Source organism: Cystoisospora suis, assembly GCF_002600585.1.
Source record: "Cystoisospora suis strain Wien I chromosome Unknown contig_3851, whole genome shotgun sequence".
Classification (NCBI taxonomy): Eukaryota; Apicomplexa; class Conoidasida; order Eucoccidiorida; family Sarcocystidae; genus Cystoisospora; species Cystoisospora suis.
Window position 1 is genome coordinate 1 of NW_027156646.1, and position 21332 is coordinate 21332.

General features: G+C 44.2%; 1 protein-coding gene across 1 annotated transcript in view; it reads left to right on the plus strand.

Moving 5' to 3' along the window:
• Window positions 1-707: 707 nt before the first annotated feature.
• Window positions 708-21332, plus strand: part of CSUI_007335 (c2 domain-containing protein) — a gene marked incomplete at both ends in the record, with an annotated part of 21367 nt that continues 742 nt past the window's right edge. The window contains 21 exons of the mRNA XM_068067481.1: window positions 708-890; window positions 1825-2030; window positions 3143-3496; window positions 4355-5178; window positions 6008-6165; window positions 6852-7075; window positions 8072-8405; window positions 9201-10346; window positions 11074-11170; window positions 11620-12014; window positions 12735-12992; window positions 13794-13974; window positions 14665-14749; window positions 15616-15779; window positions 16116-16257; window positions 17086-17154; window positions 17475-17538; window positions 18546-18626; window positions 18870-19088; window positions 19543-20195; window positions 20964-21110. Of these exons, the coding sequence (XP_067920543.1) occupies window positions 708-890; window positions 1825-2030; window positions 3143-3496; window positions 4355-5178; window positions 6008-6165; window positions 6852-7075; window positions 8072-8405; window positions 9201-10346; window positions 11074-11170; window positions 11620-12014; window positions 12735-12992; window positions 13794-13974; window positions 14665-14749; window positions 15616-15779; window positions 16116-16257; window positions 17086-17154; window positions 17475-17538; window positions 18546-18626; window positions 18870-19088; window positions 19543-20195; window positions 20964-21110 (5984 nt within the window). The remainder of the gene's footprint in view (window positions 891-1824; window positions 2031-3142; window positions 3497-4354; window positions 5179-6007; window positions 6166-6851; window positions 7076-8071; window positions 8406-9200; window positions 10347-11073; window positions 11171-11619; window positions 12015-12734; window positions 12993-13793; window positions 13975-14664; window positions 14750-15615; window positions 15780-16115; window positions 16258-17085; window positions 17155-17474; window positions 17539-18545; window positions 18627-18869; window positions 19089-19542; window positions 20196-20963; window positions 21111-21332) is intronic.

Below are 21332 nucleotides of genomic sequence, written 5' to 3' on the forward strand. Positions count from 1 at the left end.
TCGAATCCTGCCGCCGTCGTTGTCATCACGCTAGCTTCTCTAGCAGGTGCTCGAAATCATCACCAGCGACGGAGACGGAAGAGAGTCTAGTGGTCTGGGTTTGTTTTCCCTGCCTTTGTCGGGTTTCTGGCGATGTGTTAAGGGGTGTCATACGGGACAGCGGATCAGGAGCTAGATTCTGCGGTTCCAAGTCTGTCACATGTCCCTGGCTGGCTCTTACTCTTCCTGGTACCATCTTATACGACACAGATTGCGCAGAAGGACTTCCTCTCCATGAGCGTTGGACGAGAGAGAGTATGTGGAAGCCAGTGAGCTAAAGGGATCTTCTTCATAGCTATTAGCAAGCAAACCCTTCTCCGCGTGAGTGGACAGGGAAACCGACGGCGGCAGGATTCGAANNCTTAACCACTCGGACACACCGCCTGTGGATCTTGTGAGAGCCTTGTGAAACGGGTGGGGGGGCTGCCGAGCATTTGAGGAAATGCGGCATCCGAATGGAATATAGCGAGCCTCTTTGGTTGACGTGGTCCATACAACAAGGACACCTAGAAAAGTTCCCGGCTCTCAAGAAGTCTCGTGACTCTTCAAGTATCTGAAGGGTCTTCATTCGAGAAAAACTGAGGGCATGATAGTTGTAGGGCTGAGTAGGTCAGAGATTCTCATCGTGACTGTTTTTGCTTACCTTTCTCTTGTTTCGCTTGTACAGTCAACATGGAGTCGAGCTACCCGCGCCACGACCAGTCCGAAAGAAGCCGAAGCCTTCCACGTCACGGGCGAAGGAAGCGGATGAACCGACTCCGCCGCACACGGACGATACACCCGAGGAGCAGGCTGAGAAGAGTAAAAAGAAAGCACATGAAGTTAGCCCTGGACTGAAGCAGCGTGACGGGGTAGGTTGCGTCTCGATGGAACTCTTGATGTTTGATGCAGTAAGAAGAGATACTTGAGTTACTAACCGATGAGCCTTTTCTGAGCCCAGGTTATTCTCCTTGACAGCAGTGAGCCTCTGCTGACTAACACATACAGAAATTGCTTGGTAGGGTAGTATCAGCGTCACTCTTGTTTCTAGCTAAGCCCTTCGCAGTTACCTGGTTCTACAGATATCCTATTTGTATGGAGCTCACCAGATAGATGCCTAAGATGCGGGCGAAACCTAGGTGAAAGCAATCGCATTACTATGAGGGCCTAGGACACGTCCTCCGATCACGATCCTATGCGTTGTCAAGTTTTAGTCGGCAAAGCTGCTCCTATGCTCTATTGTCAGGTCAGTGATCGTAGACTAGATGGGAGGTAGTCCTTCTTGTCTCTGCCCACAAAGGGCTATGTATGCCAGTAACGTGCATGAAGGCCGCTTCGATCTCCCTGTATAGTCGGAAAAACAACGAAAGGTCAGACACGGAGAGCAGCTTGAAAACCGAGAGGCGTTGAAGTGTTATGCGTGGCGCTTGTGCCATACACTCACGCATAACAGCCCATGGACTAGAGGCTGGACTCCTGGTTCAGCTTGTTTTTCGTCTCCTCCTTTGCGGTGTCTCAATCTATGCTTCTGCTTCGCTGATGGCAGAGAGATTCTTTGCTATCAATCACCATCTTTCAGTAAGCCACCTGTTCATTGTTGCAGACGATCTATCCCTTGTATAATCAAGCGGGGAAGAAGTAGCGTCTTGCCTCACTGTGGTATAGTCCCAAGACGAGCTACGTGAGGCCTATCTAAGAGTCTATTATTTTTCTTCTTCTCCTCGATCATCTGTCTCTTCATGCCTTCTGTAAATCTATCTCATTATTCTCTTCTTTGTCGGGAGCATGGTGTCTTTGCTTCTTCAGACATACTACGTCTATCTTTACGCGGATTTTCTACCTAAGACCGATACGAACTACAACACCTGCCAGTGGGATAACTGTGACCCCTTCGTAACGATCGTTTCTCAGAATATCTCCTCAAAGAAAAATTCTTGGAATACAACAGTCAAGAGCGATCAGCAGCGTGAATGTGTCTGGGAGCCTGTAGCTATCCAGATGCCCCGCAATACGTGAGTTGTTTCTTATAGGATATCACGAGTTCTATGCATTCGATTGCATACAAAGACCTACCAGAAGCAAAGACAGTCATCCTTTTCAAGAGTAATACATCACACACAGTGCCCCGAGGGTGAGGGGAGATGAAAACAAGATACATACATACATATATACATACCTATGACAACCCACTCACTGTCTTTAGCTGATACTCATGTGAAACTGTGAAGCCATCCCTTGATGCTAGTGTAGCTAGTAATTACCTAGTTAGGCCATAACAACACATCGATGGATCTGCCATTGCGAGGTTCTCTTTCTATCTTCATAGAACAGTTCGAGAGAGAGAAGAGTTGGCCTTGCTTGGGGTGAAGGGGACGAGCCTGTGGTTGACAGTGATACTACGAATGGCTGCGTGCTGCCCAGTATACGATGCGGTCGAATCTTCTATGCTGATTTAATACGCGGGCATCATATCATGCTATTGATCTAGCAGCGAGGCTCTTCACCTATGATGGTCTATTTCGATGTCCTTTGTCCTTCGGGCTATCTCGATATATACAATGATCGAAGCGACATGGCTAGGGAAAGAAGAAGGAGTTGTTTTTGAACCCACCACCAAGGCTTCTTCTCTGACCTGTCACTACACGGGTAGATATCCTTTTCTATGACACGAAGATCTCTACCAGACCTCTATATCTGAGTGATTCTTTAAGTATGTGCAATCCTTCTCATAAATAGGATTCTATTCACACTCTTATGTCAGCAACAACGTCTCGATTTGGCTTCCATCATCCGATAGTCGTAGAGAAAAAGAATAGGATTCAACTTCTTCGTCACTTTACCCTCTCCTTATATGATCGGTCATTCGTCCGACTCTCTCTTTCCCTCGCCCCCCCCAATCTCCCTACAGCGGTTATCAGGTCCCCGTCACTTCGTCATTCACTCATACCGAATCTCCTTGTATGCAATCCATACAAATACAAGTCCTCCTACAACATAGAGGAATGTCTACCTGGTATGACTGTTGCTTTTGATCGCCATTAGGATGGACTTGCGATTGTGCTATGTTTGTTCCTATCTCCCCTCAAACTCCTCTTTCTCTCCTCTTCCTTCTTGTTTCTCTCAGACGCAAACAGAAGTTGACGCTGGATGTCTTTGATTCAGATTCGCCTTTAGTCTTTGGAAATAGCCTACTGAAGGAACAAGTGGGTTATGCTCGTCTTCCACGTGTTCCTTTGAATAAGCCGATGTGGGTTCATATGTATGGAGGGAACTTCGACGGTAATCGAGGCGAATATAATACGATGATGATGAAAGGTGGACTGGACCCGCCGTCTACCTACCATGGTTCTCTATGTGTTCTCGTTGATAATAAGAGAATACGAAGAAAGGATTGGCCTCCTTTCCCTGATAAGGTCGGCCTCTTGGTTCGTGTTGAGGTGCGACTTGCCCGAGGTCTCTATCTCCCTGATATGTACAGGTAAGCCTTCTACGTCTAACAGTCGAGGATTCCAAGAGGGGAGCGAGAATCGATACATGTCTTCTATAGATTGGAAGTATATATCTCCAAGTATACATATGCATATATATATATATGTAGTAGATGACAGCGACATAGATAGGTAGATAGATAGAATGAGTAGCTAGGCAGGTAGATAGAAGGTAGGTAGATAGGGTGCCATGGGTATCGCATGTGTGTAGACAGGCGGACGAGTAGGAAATCGTGTGGTATATCCATCAGGAGCAAAGTGGGTATCTAGGGTTTCCTGTGTCACGCATTTCTATGTGAAGTACTGCCTCTCAGATGAGAAGATTGGTAAAACTCAACCTCCGGAGAGGCTTTTTGAAGTCTTGCTGACCTTTCCAGAGAGCTTCCTTGATGGTCTCGATCATCATATGAGCCCCGGATTATATTTCAGCGAAAGCAGAGCACATCTCTATTATATATCTCTTTCACTCTCTCGGGAAAGAAACTTCTTTTTCAGTTCTTGAATCGTTTTGCATAGAGATCCATTCATCTCTCTTCATCGACTGTAGATTCACTAATACACAGGTGCCTGACACCCTAACACATGATCGCCTCATACTTTTCTTCCTCTCGTAAAGTGTTTCTTCTTCAGTAATGATCCTTTCCACCCTAGTCTCCTGTCCCCCCAAGATTCCCTTTCGACGATATCGATAGACTTCTTTTTGTCTCTTCAGTAAGTAGGACGGATTCATGTATCATGGTGTCACGCATCTGTGTATCAGTGTATCTACAGTCAATATAGGGAGATAGATTGATTTCTAATAGTAGGTCTCTCTTTCTTTCTTTCTTTTTCTGTCGTTTCCGACTCAGGAATCGAGAAGTGAACGTCTTGATTCAAGTGGCTGGATGTCTACTTGAACTTCCGGATGATGATGGTACTCCAGAAGATCAAGAGAAACAAGCTTCTCGTACAGGGTTCTTTTCGAGGCGTGCCCGGAAGCGAAGAGTACTTACACGTGAAATTGAGGGTATACGTAAATGTCGAGAGATGGATGAGATTCCTGATGCGAATTACGATCTTCTTGAATTCCCAGCGTATGTGAACTCTCGTGGTGTTCTTCGTTTCTATAATTGGAGTCGGAGCCGTCAGGAAATGCAGGAGCATCATTCTGTGTCTGCCTATCGAAAGCTAGGAGATATCAGATCAGATGAGAGTGAAGAGGAGGACGGTCACGATGAAGCCACGATGTCTCGAGAAGAAAAGAAGAAGAACAAAAAGAAGAACCCCAAGAGTAGTCATCAGGAGGCCTCTTCTACAGGTGCTGCTCATCACAAGCGTCCTTCTCCAGAGACACGACTTGAAGATGATTTAGATTATCCTGATTCACTTCTGAACGTATGGGTGCAAAGAGTTACAGATCCTCTTTATCTTCTTCCCAAGCTCCAGTGGGTCTATGTCTATATCATTGCAGTAGGAGAAGAACAAGAGCCACCAAGACTCTTTGGTCGATTGCCTCTTCAGGGCTCAAGTAAGGTTAAACGGTTCCTTGAAGGAAATACAGGAGATGACGGGAGTTGGCCCCCCCCTCAAGCTCTGTTGAAGGCGAAGAAACGAGATGTCGGTCAACGTGATGACGATAACGACGATGACTGGGAGCATACGAAAAATGCAAGAGACAGCGAAGCACCAGGAGGTAACGAAAAGAATCGGAAAATGTCTTCATCTTCTTCATGATGAGGATTACAGAACAACTCAGTTCTATCTATCTCCAATCTATATATGTACCTCTAATCTATTTATCTGCTTATCCATCCTTAATCTTCCTACCTACCTCTAGTCTATCTATCTATCTTTAATCTATCTATCTATCTATCTGTCTATCTATCTATCTATCTGTGAAGGAGTGAAAGGAATTCAGATGTGATTCTTGACTGGCGCCTGAGACATTTATAGAATTCCTTCTTCGTATTCTCTTCCTGTAGTGAAGTGCATCCCTATGCGAGAAAGACAAGCCCCAGCCGCTTTCACAAACTGCGTGCGAGCAGCCTCAATGACCCCTGGGTGGTGGCAGTTCCCAGTGGAGGAAAGCTAGCGGTGCTGTGTGTTGACGACTGCAGTATGTAGACATGCACATGTATGTATGTACATACTCTCTCTCAGTGTGTATATACATTTATATATCTCTCTCTCCAAATGTATGCCCTGTCTTCACATGGGAAATGAAAGGAGCCATGCCTCCTTTCCATTATAAGGTGGCTTGCAGTCGTCACTTGTATATGTATATATGTATTGGTATATACATGTATCTATATGTCTGCGTCCGTCAAGCACGGACCCCTCGCAGAGCGCATCTGAAGATCATATGCCTATCACGAAGGTCCATTCTCTCTCGAAGATGCCGACAATTCCTTTCCTTCTCTTCATTGCGTGTAGAACTTGTATATGTGTGGCTGCAATATCCTCTACCACAAAGAATCATAATCCTTCTTTCTCTTTTCAACTCTTCTCATTCTTTACGTCAGGTAACGGCGTCCCAGGTCTAGAGACGATTCCCCCACATCCAGCCGTCATTTTACGTGAGAAAGGAACAGGCGCGTTAGGAGGCGGGAGTACCACCATACGAGAACTCGAGGCCCGAGCAGCAGAGGCCGACTTCAAAAGAGAAATGAAGTGGATTCAGGTGAGTGTATAGAGACGGAGGTTTGGTCACTTCGTGATGTACTAGGCATGAAGTTTAGAGAGAAAAACAACAAGATAACATGCATGCGAGGAAGCAGAGGCGTCTTTTCTAAGACAGCCTTGGAGTGATTCATATTTCCAAAAGGAGATGAAAGAATTATGATGATAAAGGACCGGAATCACGACAACCCGAGCGAATCTATCTCTAAGCTTTCATACAGCTCTGCTGTGTTAGGGAGATGGTCGTTGCTTGTAGATCTAGGCAAGAGACCCTCTATATCGGTTAGAGATAGGTGTGTACGTATGGCAATGTAGGCATTGCTTGCACTAGTAGAAGTCAGTCGAACTCATCATCGTATAGATATATACATAGATATGTTTCTCACCGTTTTCGTATCGTCTCGGTTCTTTTGATTACCTACCACTACTTCATTTCCTAATTCCTTCCTTGTCATTCATCTCTCCTCTCTGTTTCTCCATGACTTCCATGTATTTCATTCGTATCTTCTCACGTTGTCTTTTCTCCCTAGACGTCACACTGTATGCTTTTCTCTTCTGGTCGAGGTCCTAGGTAACACCTGAAGCAAGCCTCATCACCTTTTTTCTCTCAAATGCGTCTTTCTTCACTAAGGCTGTTGGTAGGATGTCTACACCGTTCTTTCTAATCCTTGGTTTTTTCTTCTGTAGATACACTGGGATCAATCGGTGACACCTCTCCCAGCATGTCGCTTTCCGTCGACGTTCGCTGGATGTCTTCTTGGTGAAGCTCGCGCAGTGGTCGTGGAGGATGCATCGAGCCTACCTCTTGCTCGGGCACCTCGACAGCTACAACAGCAACAGCTAGGCACAGTCCCTGAGGAAGAAACCAGTCTCCTTGGGGGGAGAGAAACGAATCTTCACGAAAATGAAGAGTAAGAATCATGGAGTGTTTTCGTCAACATGGGGGGGTGTATAAGGTTGTATACCTATGTTGAGTATGGATGTGTGTGTATTCTCTTTCATCTCCTAGTTGCAGTTTGGAACTAGCGTACATTCGATACTGTGACAGGCGTGGACTTCTGAAGAGGGACAGGGGAGAGGGAGCGTTCATGTGATACTGACGATTCTCAATAGATTCCTGCGTTTTGGCTAGCTAGCTAGCTAATAGAAGGGGAAAGGATACGATGCACATACAACAAGGTGGGAGACGGCGAGAATCTTTTGCTGAATGAAAGAAAGGCTCTTCTATCTTTCTTCACATACTTCTATGTTTCTGAGTGGGTAGGACTTCTGCTCTGTGTTCGTCCTCTATATCTAAGAGAGAAAGCGGTGTAGTGGTGAGGAACACTCTCAAGGAGGGTTGTCGGAAACGAAGGTCCTTTATTCTTGAGTTCCGAGACCATCGGGCGGGCGGGAGAAGTCGGGGGGAAGAAAATAACAGGTAGGATGCATATGCCATAGCTAGCTTCTTTGTTGTGGATTCTCAACTCCTCCTCTTCTATCACTACTAACTAGCTAGCCTTCACGAAATTCGTGCTGTCTCTTTCTTGAGAATTCTCCTCTTCACTTCAAGGAAGCAAATGGACATCTGATACTTGTCGCTCAGGGTTTGATAGATGCCGAGTGAAACATCTGTCTTCCTTTTCGATCACGAGACAAATTAGAGGAGTTTGTATGTTTATGAAAAACAGAATGCCGATGAGGCTAGTGTATACATATGTAGTATTGCAAAGGGTGTATTACTGTGGAGGCTAGTGTATATGAATATAAATATATATTTAGCTACATGTGTATAAAACCGTCGTGCCCATAACAGTATGCTAGTAGGGCTTCGCCCACGTTACAGACAATATGTGTTTGTAGAGACGCTTCACCCTACACAGATAGTCTTCTTATCCCTTTTCTTTCTTTCTTTCTTTCTTTATCAGAGAGTTAATTGTCACGTATGACAATGAGCCATTAGAGCAAGTTCCTCGTCCTGTGGAAGTGAGTGTTATGTGCGGTATGGACACCATCACGAGGCGGGAGGGACATATAGGTTGGCGAGTTGAGTATGAATCGATTCTCGGAGGACCTCGAGCATCTTTCAACGGGGGGGGTGGTAGCGGTCATATGACAAGTGGCGCTGATAGAGCTAAAGCAATTTCGCCTTTTTATCGACAAGTCTACTTTCATAGTGATATCCTTCAAGCTCGGAATCTCCCTGCTATGGATGCCGATGCCTCCCTCAATCCGTGGTGGACTATTGAAGTCGAGACAGAGGTGAGAAGATCACGACAAAATCATGATGTTCTCTCGTAGGACGTTCTCTTCAATTCACGTGTCATATGATATACATACATATATAGCTCTTATACGCGTCATCCTATACCTAGATGCATGTAGGAATGCCACGATTGAGCGAGTCTGGTGCACATTCACAGTTTCTTTTCATACAGTTGTGTAACCGCAGGTATGTTTGTCTTCTGCGGGAGAGACGTGTTTGATAGGTAGGATCTTCTACTCATATGCCCGCTATGAGAAATCTATCGCAGAAAAGACTCATTCCAGAAATGTCTGCATTGAGATTTGAGAAACAGAAAGAGAGAAAGGGATGAGAGACAAGAAAGAGAAGTCAATTCTCCAAAGTCTGTGTCTTTGAAACGGGAAGAAGATGAAGAAGGCCAGAGTATCTCTTCTCTTTCTGTGTATACATTGAGGGTGCAGAAGTCTAAGATCAAGAAAGCTACGTTGACGCTGCATGTCTTCATTTCCTACCTTAGTTCTGGCAGTTGAGTTTTACTTCTCTCTACCTGCGCGTAGGGCAGTACCTACGTGTCTTTCTTTGTCAGTATTTGTATTTGAAGCGTTTCTCCTTTCTTCATCAGTACTGTAGGAGTCCGTTCTATTGAACATAGTGATAAGAGATCTGTATGTACGGCTATGATACCAAAGCCTCTATTATCATCCAAGTCGGCATACATTCGGCCCGTATATACATATGCACATAAGTGCAGTATCTATCTATCTTTAATCTATCTATCTTTAATCTATCTCTCTTTAATCTATCTATCTCAGGTCATCAAACTTATCCAAGAGCGTTGTATCGACAAAGACTTGAAAGTTCTTGGAAGTACAGCTAATCCATCATTCCTAGCACGAGCTGTCGCTCCGGTGTTTCTCTATACGGGTCCAGCAGCTAAAGCGTCCTCTGGGGCACCCCCTAAGGGAAAAGACGAAGGCCATGGAGCCTCTTTTTCTCCTGCTCTCCGTGGCGACCCTGATAAAAACAGCAGCGGCAGTGCTACTCGTAGCAGCAGTCTCCATAGAAATAGTCGTAAAGAAGAGACGAAAGCAGAAGAACCATGCACATCAACTCTAGTAGAAAAGCCTTCAAGCAGCAGCGGAGGTATTGAAGGCCTTTTACCTGAGTTTGAAGATCTAGCTCTTCCGCCTCCCCCCATAGTTATACGTCTCTTTGATATCGATATAGGTGAACATGGCGAGATAGAGAAGGAGATGATGTCTGTTGTCGTTGATTGGGATCCCGCGAACTTAGATAGACGCCAGAAGGAATTCGGCAATTCTCTTCTTCAACAAGAAATCGAACATTTGAATCTACGCGACAACCCCGGAAAGAAAAGTGCTTTTTCCTCCTCATCCTCTTCTTCATCGGATGGTCTACAGCAGCATACCGATCCGAACTTTGCGAATGAGGCTATATGGTATTCTTTACTTGATAATGAACAGTTGGCTTTTGACGCGGTCGAAAGAAGCTTCTCTTTAGGAGCTGCCTGGCAAGCGAAGCCTCGTCTCTTAGCTTCTGTTGGCTTTGCGAGTTCTTCCTGCAGTTCTTATGCGGATAGCCTAATCAAAGAGACAGATAACTCATGGAGAAATGCCATTCTCCGATTCTACGGGGATCCTAGTAGTAGTAGTAAGACATCTATGTTGTCCCTCCCTCCACGTCCAGAATGGCCTGTGAGTCGTCTTACAGATCCGAAGCTTGTGGAAGAAGAAAACTTCAAGCTTCTCTACTATGAAATTGATGTAGATCTTCTCGGGTTAAGAATCCTCGAATCAGGGGGACTTGATCAAAGCACAGATTATGTCCTTCGAATCTCATCCTTCTGGCCGGATGACCCCGACAAACCTCTCGACTTCCTCATTTCATGCGATGATTTCCCTGGGCCTAATGTGGTCTCACAGTTCAGTGAAAACCCGGTAAGAAAAGAAGAGAGAAGATAGCAGAGAGAGAGAAACAGATAGGGAGATTGTTTGCCTCTGATCTTTTCTTTTGGTCAGTGGGGGGCTATGGTTGGATCGAAAGAAGCGACGGGAATAGTAGTCTTTCTCGCCTTTACATCCCTTTGACGGTTGACTGTGTCTTGCGAGATACATACACCATACATGCTTTTCTTTCTCTTCTTGAATGAGGGGGGGAGCCTTAACTAGGAGATGAGTGGAGAGGGTCTTTCTTGTTGTCGGATGTCCAGTCGACAATCGCAAGTGTCTCAAAGGTTCTCCCTTACGTGACAATCCTTCCGATGACATAGTCATCGATAAAGGACCCAAGTACTTACTGCTTCTATATACATATGTGTGTATACACAGAGGCATAGATAGAGAAAGAGATAGATGGATAGCTACAGAAAGGTCGATTGAAGATATACTAAAGATAGTTAGATAGATATACGCGTGTATCTCTCAATCGTAATGATGTCTTTGTTTCTGTCTGAGGCTAAGATCACTTCAGTTACTCACTTAAACTCTCTCCAGAGAGTCTCTGTATGACCAGCACATCATAGAGGGGCCTCCGTCTAACAGCAATCATATGAGATGTCCCTTCGAATATCCTAGTCGTCCTTCTCCTTCGCCTTGTGTTCGGAGACTCCTTACCACTTGTTTCTTCCTTTATTGTCTTCTAACCGTAATTCCTGCTGCAATTCAGCTTAAACAGCGACTACGAAGGAAAGTTGTCTGTATACCTGACTCCGAAACCTTCCGCAAGTCCAAACAGGTCGCACTTCCAATACGGAAAACAGCGGGTAAGATGAAACAAGATCAACGCGCAGTATCAGTTCTTCTCTCCATCTCTACAAGCCTTTACAAACGTATACTGGCGTAGACATGAGTGGAGAGAGTCCCGTGAATAAACCTTCATATATATATATATATATCTATGTGATGCGAGGTAGAGGATGTCTGTACCTGTATGTAAAGCTATGTGGGAATGATGTTGTGATTCGCTGAGCGCTTCCAAGGCATTTCCACGAGCTCCCTGTAGGAGAGGTGATCGACAGAGCGGAGGAAGAGAAATCCTGGGCAACTGTGAAGATGGTCTTATTACAAGATATAGACAGACGGCTTCATTCATTCTTCTTTATTCTCTCTTATTGCCTCACGTATCCACTAGAGACAGCGTCGTTCTCTCTCTTTTTCTAACTCACCCCCTGTTTCGACTCTCCTCTATGCTTGATATCTTGTCGATTCCCAGGTAACACATCGGTGCCCGGTGTATGGGTAGGCGCAAGAATTTCTCCTCCGCTTTTCATTACTCCTTATCTTCCTTATCTTCAAGCTCTACTACCAGAGAAACAGCGTCGACATCCTCAAGACGTTGAGTCGGAGCATGAAGGATCTATAAAGACAATCTCTCAAGGGGGAGGAGGAGAAGACATGGGTCGTCATCGAAGTCATGTTGGGATACGCTCTGTTCTTCCCGATATCAATTTCCGCCTCATCAGTCGAGAAGGGGGTGAAGTCGCGTCACTGGGTGTATCTGTAAATGAATATCTGAAGATTCCTCAGGGAGAGAGAGCACTCCAATTACAACTTGCCTCGCCTGAGTTAGCATCTCTTCCCCCACCCAAAATGGATAGAAATCTTATGGTAAAAAACAGTCACTCCTATGCGACCGAGGCAACTACTAAGCAAGTGGTTTTGCATATCTCTATCTTTAGTGTTTCTTGAATCTATCTATCTATGGACCGATCTGTCTTCAATTAGTCTGTCTCTTTAGATTGAGTGTCTGTATCTATGCATCTATCTTTAGTCTCTTTATCTCCTTGGATTTCTCATCTAGGACAGACATGTATCTTGGTATGTATCAGGTTCCTATTCAGCCAGGATGTCTGTAGCCTTACCTCTCACTTACCCTTCATGTTCCCATAGTACTCACCCCCTGCCCACCTTCTTCCCCTCCCTCATAATCATACTAATGAACCATTTACACATGTATACATTTAGATAGACATAGATATAGATAGATATATTCATCTAGACTACCTTCCCAAGGTGACTAGGAACAATCTTCGCTCTAGTTGAGATGGCTTGTTTCTTCTCTCTTTTTACTCATATCTCTTCTCGTACGCCTTCCCCCCCCGAACCGACTCCAAAGAACCCAAGCTTTCTAGAATGAAAGTTTTTGTCGCTCTTTTACTTCTTCCTTATCATCTGTTTCTTCCTTTTTTATCTCTCTCTTCCTTATCATCTCTTTCTTCCTTTCTTATCTCTCTTTGTCTTATCCTTCTTGTCGACTAGAGACGGAGTGACCAACTGAATACACCTGAGTCTCTACTTGGCTTTTGCGTGTGTTCTTTTCTCTATCAGGAGCAGTATCTTATTCCTGAGTTGCCTTATACCACCGTATCAAACGTCGATGTGATCCTTGAATGCTTTGCTGATATCTCTGGAGATCTTCTCTATGACGATGATCTTCTTGTTGGGAGGACTCTAACAGATCACGATATGTTCTTCATCAAGAATCTTCAAACAGAGGAGATTGTTATCCATATACTTAACGCTGATGACTACTTCATTGGCGCACCTGATAGAATGAATCTTCCTTTCGAGGAACCTCTACTCAAGGTAAAACCCACAGGGCGGGACAAACACAAGGAAAAAGATACTCACCCTACACAAACCTCTCTTCTCCCTCTATATATGGACTATATATATATTTATATTTATATCGACGTCATAGATATACATACTGAACGGTGAACACTATATATATATATATTTATATACAAGGAGAAGCGCTATGACTTTTGTGCATCTGAATAGGATACAGGCATGTGTGTACGTATACACATTCACTAGGGGGGGGCACATGATGGCCACCTAGAGGAAGTAAGTATCTGTGTATATAGACATATCTCTATTTATTTGTCCAAGGTGTCTAGCACCCTGTCCAAAGTGGTTCTCACGTCTGGGGTGGGGCATATCCATTCTTCGCGGTCTTACCATGAAGAAATGGACTTGGCACTTCTATTCACATGCGATCTCACACCAACGTTATCTATTCCTCCTTACCCACCCTCGGCAGGATGAAGCTTAGCTTCCTCAAGCCATCTTCAGTAGATCCGTAATTCGGTGGCCTGTTGTTCCGCGTGATCGTCTTCTTCTTCTTCGATCTGACCAGAACTCTTCGAGAGAGAGACGCAGGGACAGAGCGAAAACGGCTTGACAGGGGAGCGAGGTCTTCCTCTTCTATGGAGGAATATCCATGTCTATGTATGTATCAAGAGTATGTATGAATGAAGATTATATATGTATGAATATGTAGATATGTATGAATGTATGTATTTATGTATGCGTATGTGCTTTAACACCCATGACCCCGTAACAGGAGTGTTGCGTCTCTTTTTCTTTTTCTTCTTACTCTAGGTTGCAGATCTGAGCGACCCAGGGCCAAGTGCATCGGAATATGACGAGGACATGAGCCTTCTTAAAGGAGATAAGAATACAGGGAATAAGCCCTTCTTCTCAGCTCTCACGAAAAACAAGTCTTCGGCCAACACTAGTAAAGTTCAAGATAGTACTACTACCTCCAAGGATACCGCAGAAAGTACGTACTCGTTCTCTTCTTTCTCTTCTCTCTCCTTAGAAACCGACGAAGGACACTGAGATTGGATGGGGGGAGATCGATTGATTGCAGGCCTCTGAATAGATAGGTAGCGGGATAGGTAGATAGCTTGTTAGAGAGAGACATATATAGATAGAATATGAGAAGACAGTAAAGGAAGAATATACGGAGCTCCTTTTTTCTTTGTTCTCAAGTAATCGGGAACTTCTTTCGTTCTTCTTCTTCTTTCTTACATGTATAAACCGGGGTATATAAGTTGCTTCCCCCTCTTCCCGCTATCTGTCAGTGTATCCATCTACCTCTCTCCTTATCTGTCTGTATGTCTGGACTCACCGTGAATAGTGCGCATGTGTCTATATATAAACTCAGGTGAAGTCTATCTATGAGTGGCCATTCGTTTCATCTCATACCGAGATATCGTGAGAGAGCTACTCGAATCATCCTAATAGGTTGACGTAAGTCCATGACGTATCCTTACAAACCTATAGAGGGCGAGCGCATGCATGTCACGAGATGAAGCGCACTGTCATTTCACAAATATAGATTGGAGATAGATGCACGCACTGAACATACATCCAAACTTCTTTACGTTGGGGGGACATCTAGTTTCATCTCTTCCCAGGTCCGCCTTTCATTCTCCCCCTACTATCTGTCTGCTTTTCCGTGTCTTAGGTGCTTCCGATCAACATCGCGTCAGAACAGCCCTAAGGACTTGGATACGAAAACCCGGCCATAAGGCAGATCCAGAACGACTAGGGTAAGGGTGGCTATTCTATCTTCTCCTTCTCTCGGTAGAAGAACCTTAGGAACAAGCTCTCCGCGGAGATTCATGTATGTCTGTATGTATGATTGCGTATGCATGCATTGTTGGCTTCTTTTTCTTTTTCTCGGGATGCAAGAAAGAAAGTGGTTCTGAGTCAAGCTAGCTTACACCTTCGTGATGCTTTACACGATACTAGGGTGAAGGTGAGGTGAGGGCACTTGTACTACTTTTCCAAGCCATATGAGCTGTGGATTCCTTATCTCCTCAATGGACGTTCGAAGGAAACATATCTCTTCTATCATCTCCTGATGTAGAAACGTAATCTCTTCTACCATCTGTCCCTGTACTCTACATGTGGAATCTCTCCTCTGATTTACCCCCTCGTCATGATTTCTGTCCGTGAAGTCTCGTTTATAATATACGTGGGAACACAGACAGATGTGAGAATGGATGAGGTTTATCTTTTCTTTCTTCATATGATAGACAATAGGGGGGGGGGCACAGAGACATCTCATTGAAGCTTCCCATGTCCATGGATCTATTGAAGACAAGCACACTCTTACATGCGCATAAGGGAAGAACAAGAAACTCTTTAGGTGATGAAAACGACATTTCTCAGATAGGGAGGAGAAGTCCCTCTTCTTTCTTTATCTTGAGCTTCATATGTCTATACACATCGTCGTCAAATTGCAGCTGCCACTACGGGGACACCATGTCTAAGATCACACCCACAGACGGCATTCTTTCTCCTTTAGATATCTCTTCGGCTCACCGTCTACCTTTCTGCGCCTATATACCAATCCTCTCTTTCTTCGTCTTCTCTATGGCTCTTCCGCTCCTGTCCCTTTTGCTTTCTTTAGATCGTGTCTTTTAGCAAGACTGCAGATGCTGAAGACCGTATATAAGACGACGAAGCGACGTAGAACACGGCGAAGCACAATGACGGCTAACCAAGGCAACGCCTTTTTTGATAGAGAATTCGTCGGGACATACAACATGGTGAATATCTTTACAAAAGAAGAAGGTATGGAGAACACCAGGCATGGATGCTAGCATCTGTCCACCTCTTTCTTCCTTTCCTCTAAGAAACACTTCTCCTTCTTCTTGTTCTTCTCCTCATCTTCTCGTCCTAAGTATGTATCTCTTCCGCTTTTCGAGGTCGTATGAACCGCAACGAAGTCATGACCCTTCAAACGATCACCCTAGGAATGTAGCGGGGATTTCTACAGAGAAGAACAAGGAAGCAGCAAGATATATAGATAGATAGATTTGATCTTCTTCTTCTTCTTCTTGTTTATCTCTTCTTCTCGAACTTTCTGTCTGCATGCGGCGCTCCTTCTTTTTTGTTGTTTCCCTTCAGGTGTCGTTGTATGGGCGTATGAGGCTGACGATGAAGAGAGAAAGGAAAAACTCTTCGGCGATGCTGGCGAACTGATTCTCATCTTTCAGTCTACAAATGATCAGAAATTCCATCGTATCTGTGTTCCAAGCTTTGATATCAGGTATGGCTAAAAGTAAGAATGTATATAAGGAAGTCTCCGGGGTACTCGTCATAGTGCTGATGACCGCTCCGTTGTCTCACTCATGATAAGCCCTAAACCTCATCCTCTATTCTATTCTCTTCTCCTTCATTCACTCTGAGTTCCTTCGCGTATCAGCTAGGAGATCTCCACGTCGCTTTGATTGATTGATAGAGTCGGGGGCAAGGCCTGCATTTTTCGGTGATTTGAGACTCTTCGATAAGAAATAACGTTGCTGTTCGATCTCAGTGAAACGGTGATTTCTCGTACAGTGAGAAAGAAGTAGAGTTGATATGCTTCTGGACTTCGAGCGGACTAGATGAAGAATACGAAGAAGGATAAGAAGGGGACTCACTTGTTCTCTCTACTCCATGAGATGGATCTCTTTCGTTTGCATGTGCAGGAGATGACTGGATATAGATAGATGTGTGGAAAACGTGTCTCAGTGAAAAGGCAACAAGGAAGATCGGATGGTGGGAGAAGAGAAAGGGAGAAAGGAAAAGTCTAGAGAAGGAGGAGTAATACGAGTAGCAGTAGCAGTGAAAGGAAGTTGTTTCCATCTTCTTAGTGAGTTCTTGGAGATAGAAAGATAGATAGGTAGGTAGATCTTCTTTCTCTCGGCATTGCATTCGGGGTATCTATTCGTACTGACTCCTAGGAAAAGGTGAGAGCGTGGACAATACAGTGTAGTCGAGAGTGGTGATCTTGCAGACCTCTGCGAAGACCTTATAGAGACAAGGCTTGTTTTCAAGCTTCTTTTCTGCTAAATCGAAGCCTTGTGATGGTATGCCTCTTTCTTGATTTGATCAGGTACCCAGCAGAGAATGGCTATTTTATTCTCGATTCCATCACAGAAAACTTTCTCGATCTCTCGAAGATGTAAGTCCCTTCAAAACCTTCCGATTCACCGTCAATCTTTTCCAAGCACAGAGAGAGCGGCGTAGCGTGACCCGGGGTTCTTGACCGGAGCTATGTAACTGCAGAGGACTCATTTCGGGTAAGAGGAGGTCTTTTGAGAAGATCTCCTTTCTATAGTTGCTGCTCTTCGCCAGAATCCACAGGTGAAAAGGCCGAGTTAAATAGAGATGGAGAAAATTGAAAAGCCTGTTTCCGAAGAAAGGTCTGTCTCCATCTATAGACCTCTTGAGAGAAGCTTGACATCTCGTCTTTCAGCTATTGTTCCTGATTGTCTCTCTCAGGGCGCTCGAACAAAAGCTTCATAGAAAGGTCGCGGCAATGAAGATGTTGAAGAGACACTCTGGAGTAAGCAAGTGAATTGCATGCGATTCGCCATAAGGAGAAAAGACGCTTCTTTTTCTTTTCTTTGCTGAGAATAAAATAAGGATGAAAGAGACGAAAACGCCCCCCGAGAGTTGGACGGGGTATCTATCAAACAACGGTAGTCTTAGAAACTAAGACAGTTGACGTAGACCACTTTCCAGTTGTCAACGGCTTTCTTGATTACAATGCATGCATGCATGCTTGCTGTCATCGGGGTCAGCTAGCTGCGTGCAATGGTTGTTCGTTCCTCAGCATCTTATTCGCCTACGTGTTTCTAATGCTTATCTCAAGGGAAGAGGAAAGAAAACTTCTCCTCTCTGTTGTAGATAGGACGCCATGCAGTGATAGACAGATCTATGAAAAGATCGGAGCGTTCTCTTTTTCCGCTGTTGTGTTTCGATTTCAAAGAAAGTCGAACTCATGTAAGCAAGAGCTTGTTTGTTCCCGTCACTACTCCTACTTCTTCTTTAACGCGTTGTACGCGCTTGTGAATGTTGATATGAAGCGAAAAGCAAGATAAGAAAAAAGGAGAGGTGGGTATATACCTTGATTGAAAGTAGCCCTAGACCTGCACATTGTAGCTCCCCACCTCCTCCTGCTGCTTATATACATACATACATGCATACATACATACATACCTAACATACATAGGTACATAGATAAGTACATAGGTATTAAGCATATTCATACACACGTACATATACCTACATATCTACATCTACGCCGTACATCGACATTCATATCTCATAATGCAGCTCTACTCATGCTCTATGGAGGTTTTTGTGTATGTGAGCGGGTGCCTTGTTAATGAACAGAGTTTTTTATGGAGAAGAATGCATGCATGCAGGCACCCTGATAAGAGAGAGACATCTGGCTGTATGACTTGTTCAGCAGGTCTGTGAAGGGAGAGAACGAGGCTCTTCTTTCCTCTCTTTCTTACTCTGTGTTTGTCTATCTCTGTGCGCGTGTCTTCTTTCTCTTCTTTCCAGGCGGATGAGAATGAAGAGGTCGATCAATTGAGTGTGGAGATTGAAGAGCTCCAAGACTCTATCGAAAAGCTCAAACCCCTTGTAAGTCATTTCTAGTGTAGTCATCACGAGTCTTTTCTCTGGGGAACGACATAGTCAAGTGTCTTGTGTGCTCTAGAAAGCGGAAGAACGAATGCTTTCTCATTCTTCCTTACCTCTTTCTTGTCTGTTTCTTTCTTCTCTCCTTGCCTCTTTCTCATCTCTTTCTTTCTTTCGTATCTCTTCCTTTCTCTCTTTCTTTCGTATCTCTTCCTTTCTTTCTGGCGTTCATGTTGTCTTTGATAGACGGGAGGATATCTGAAGAACGAAGATCGCAAGGCAGGTTTTGCAACTCCGATCCCTGTGTCAAGAGGCCAGCTTGTATGTCGATTGAAGAAGAGAGGAACCATGTTCGATCGAAATCAGACTCAGATTTGGTATGACAACTTCGGCGTCTTGCCCTCCAACAATCTCACGACGTATCTCGTCTGGGGTGAAGAAAAGAAGAAAATCACACAAATCAAAGTAAGCTCAAACTAAACAGGCTGAAGGATCAAAAACAGACAGACGAGGAAGGAACCAAAGAAAACGAGCTCAAGAGAGGAGAAGAAAAGAAGAAAATAAGCAAGTATCTTCTCAACCGCTTCTCCTCTTATATCTGGAAAGAAAGTGAGGATATAACTCCTCTTCGTATATCTCTTTTGTCTGCGTATAAGTATATATATTTATATAGAGAGAGAGATGTACTTGGCAATCTGTATATATCATATACATGGCTATGTGTTTGTATCGCCGTTTGTCTCTGTATAAGTGGATAGAAAGGAGAGTGGCTGGGGATATAGATGGGCCTTGTGTCTATCCCTAGGATAGCGATGTTTGCTTTGTCTCTCTTGTGACGCCGTCTTTCTCTTCACACCTCTCCCTCTATAGTTTTTGAATGCTTTTATACTGTCTACCGATTGATCGGCTGTATGTACAGGGGTGGATCAAAGTAACAGACGTGACACAAAAGCAGATGGCCTTACAAGCCCAGAGATCAAAGCGACGATCAAGCTCAAGTCAGATGCTATCCCTAGGAGACTCTCATGATGACGTGGCCTCTCGTCACCATAGAATAGACGGGGAGAGACCTCCTCCTGCAACAGGAACAGAGGCGACGACGACGGCGGCTCTTCAAGACAAGACAAGCGACAACAAGAAGACGAGGGAAAATGAGATGGACTATGGTGATGATAGTGATCGGAGAGGCGAGAAGAAGATGAAGAAGAAGACGACGACTGCAGATCTCATGGAAACGACGGAAGGCCAAAATGAGAATGAGAAGAAGAACAGCAACAACAATCATTCCTCTTTATCATTACTAGGGACCTCAGGAAATAATCGAACCCCTTCTCTAAGAAGCGACACGAGTGAAGTGTCGACAAGGTGCTCATGGAACGGATCTGAGATAGATACCCCCGTTATAAGTATAGCTCCCCCTATGCAGAGATGGGTTGTCGAAACGGTTGTCGTACACCTGTATGTCCTCACAGGAAGAAATCTTTTGAATGTTGATCTCTTCGGCAAGAGCGACCCTTATCTCAAAGTCTGTCTCGGCGACCAAACCGTCATTTCAGATAATGTCTTCGACAAGTAAGGTGCACCCCCGATGAAACCTAGGAAGACCTCACTCAAAACAACGATATTTCTCATTCTTCACCATGGAGTTTTCTCATTCGCCGGAGAAAAGATCAAGGGAAGACCAAGGTTGGTATCAGTCAAGCGATCAGTCCATCCATTACTTTGCAATAGATAGATAGATAGATTAAAGATAGATAGATAGATAGATAGGTAAATCAGTGTCTCTTCTTCATAGACTTCTGACGTGATAATGAAGTTTCCCCGGGAAGTTCATTACTTTTCTGCTTGCTCGTCAAACTTCTCTTTTACTGGGACGTACGTAGCTTCAGGAATGAGCATGGCCTTCAAGGAGGACGTTGTCGTTCTTTCTCTTCTCCTCTTATGAGACAAAATATGGTATACCTACTTGTTACAACTTCTCTTCTGTATGTGGAGATACGTCAGCTACTCATACATAGATATGCGTAGGTGAGGTTCTCATCTTATCAAGCAGTACTGCCATGAATGGATTAAGATAAGTCTTTCTCACGCAGTAGCAAAAGACGAAGAGAAAAGAAGCCTTTTATACTGCATAAGTATATCTTCACCTCATCTAGACCATGATTAAGAGAAAGAGAGAGAGCGCACCTTTTGTTTCCTATGTTCTATCCCCCTCGATGTCGGTGTATGTCTATGTACGTATGCATGTCTAGGCATGTATGTATGTATGTATATGTATTTATGTATATCGGTTGAACTCTTTTGTGTGTGTCTGCTCATGCTGTTGTTGTTCGTTTTCAGCGATGATAATCCAGATTTCTACGAACACTTTGTCTTCCCTGTCTTAATACCTGGGGCCGCCAAGCTCCAGATTATTGTCATGGATAAAGGAGATATGCTTGCCGCTGACTCTCCTATAGGTGAAGTTGTTCTTGATCTAGAAGAAAGGTAAAAAGCGGATCGTAGAGATAAATCAAGAAAGAAGGAAAGGAATCCACGGCATCTCGTCAGACTAATGAATGGCCTCGTCTATCTGTCTATCTCCAATCCATCTGTCTTTAATCTGTCAGAGATGTCATTAATCTATCTTTAATCTATCTGTCTATGTTTGAATGATCTATCTATCTTTAATCTATCTGTCTGTTTGAATGATCTATCTATCTTTAATCT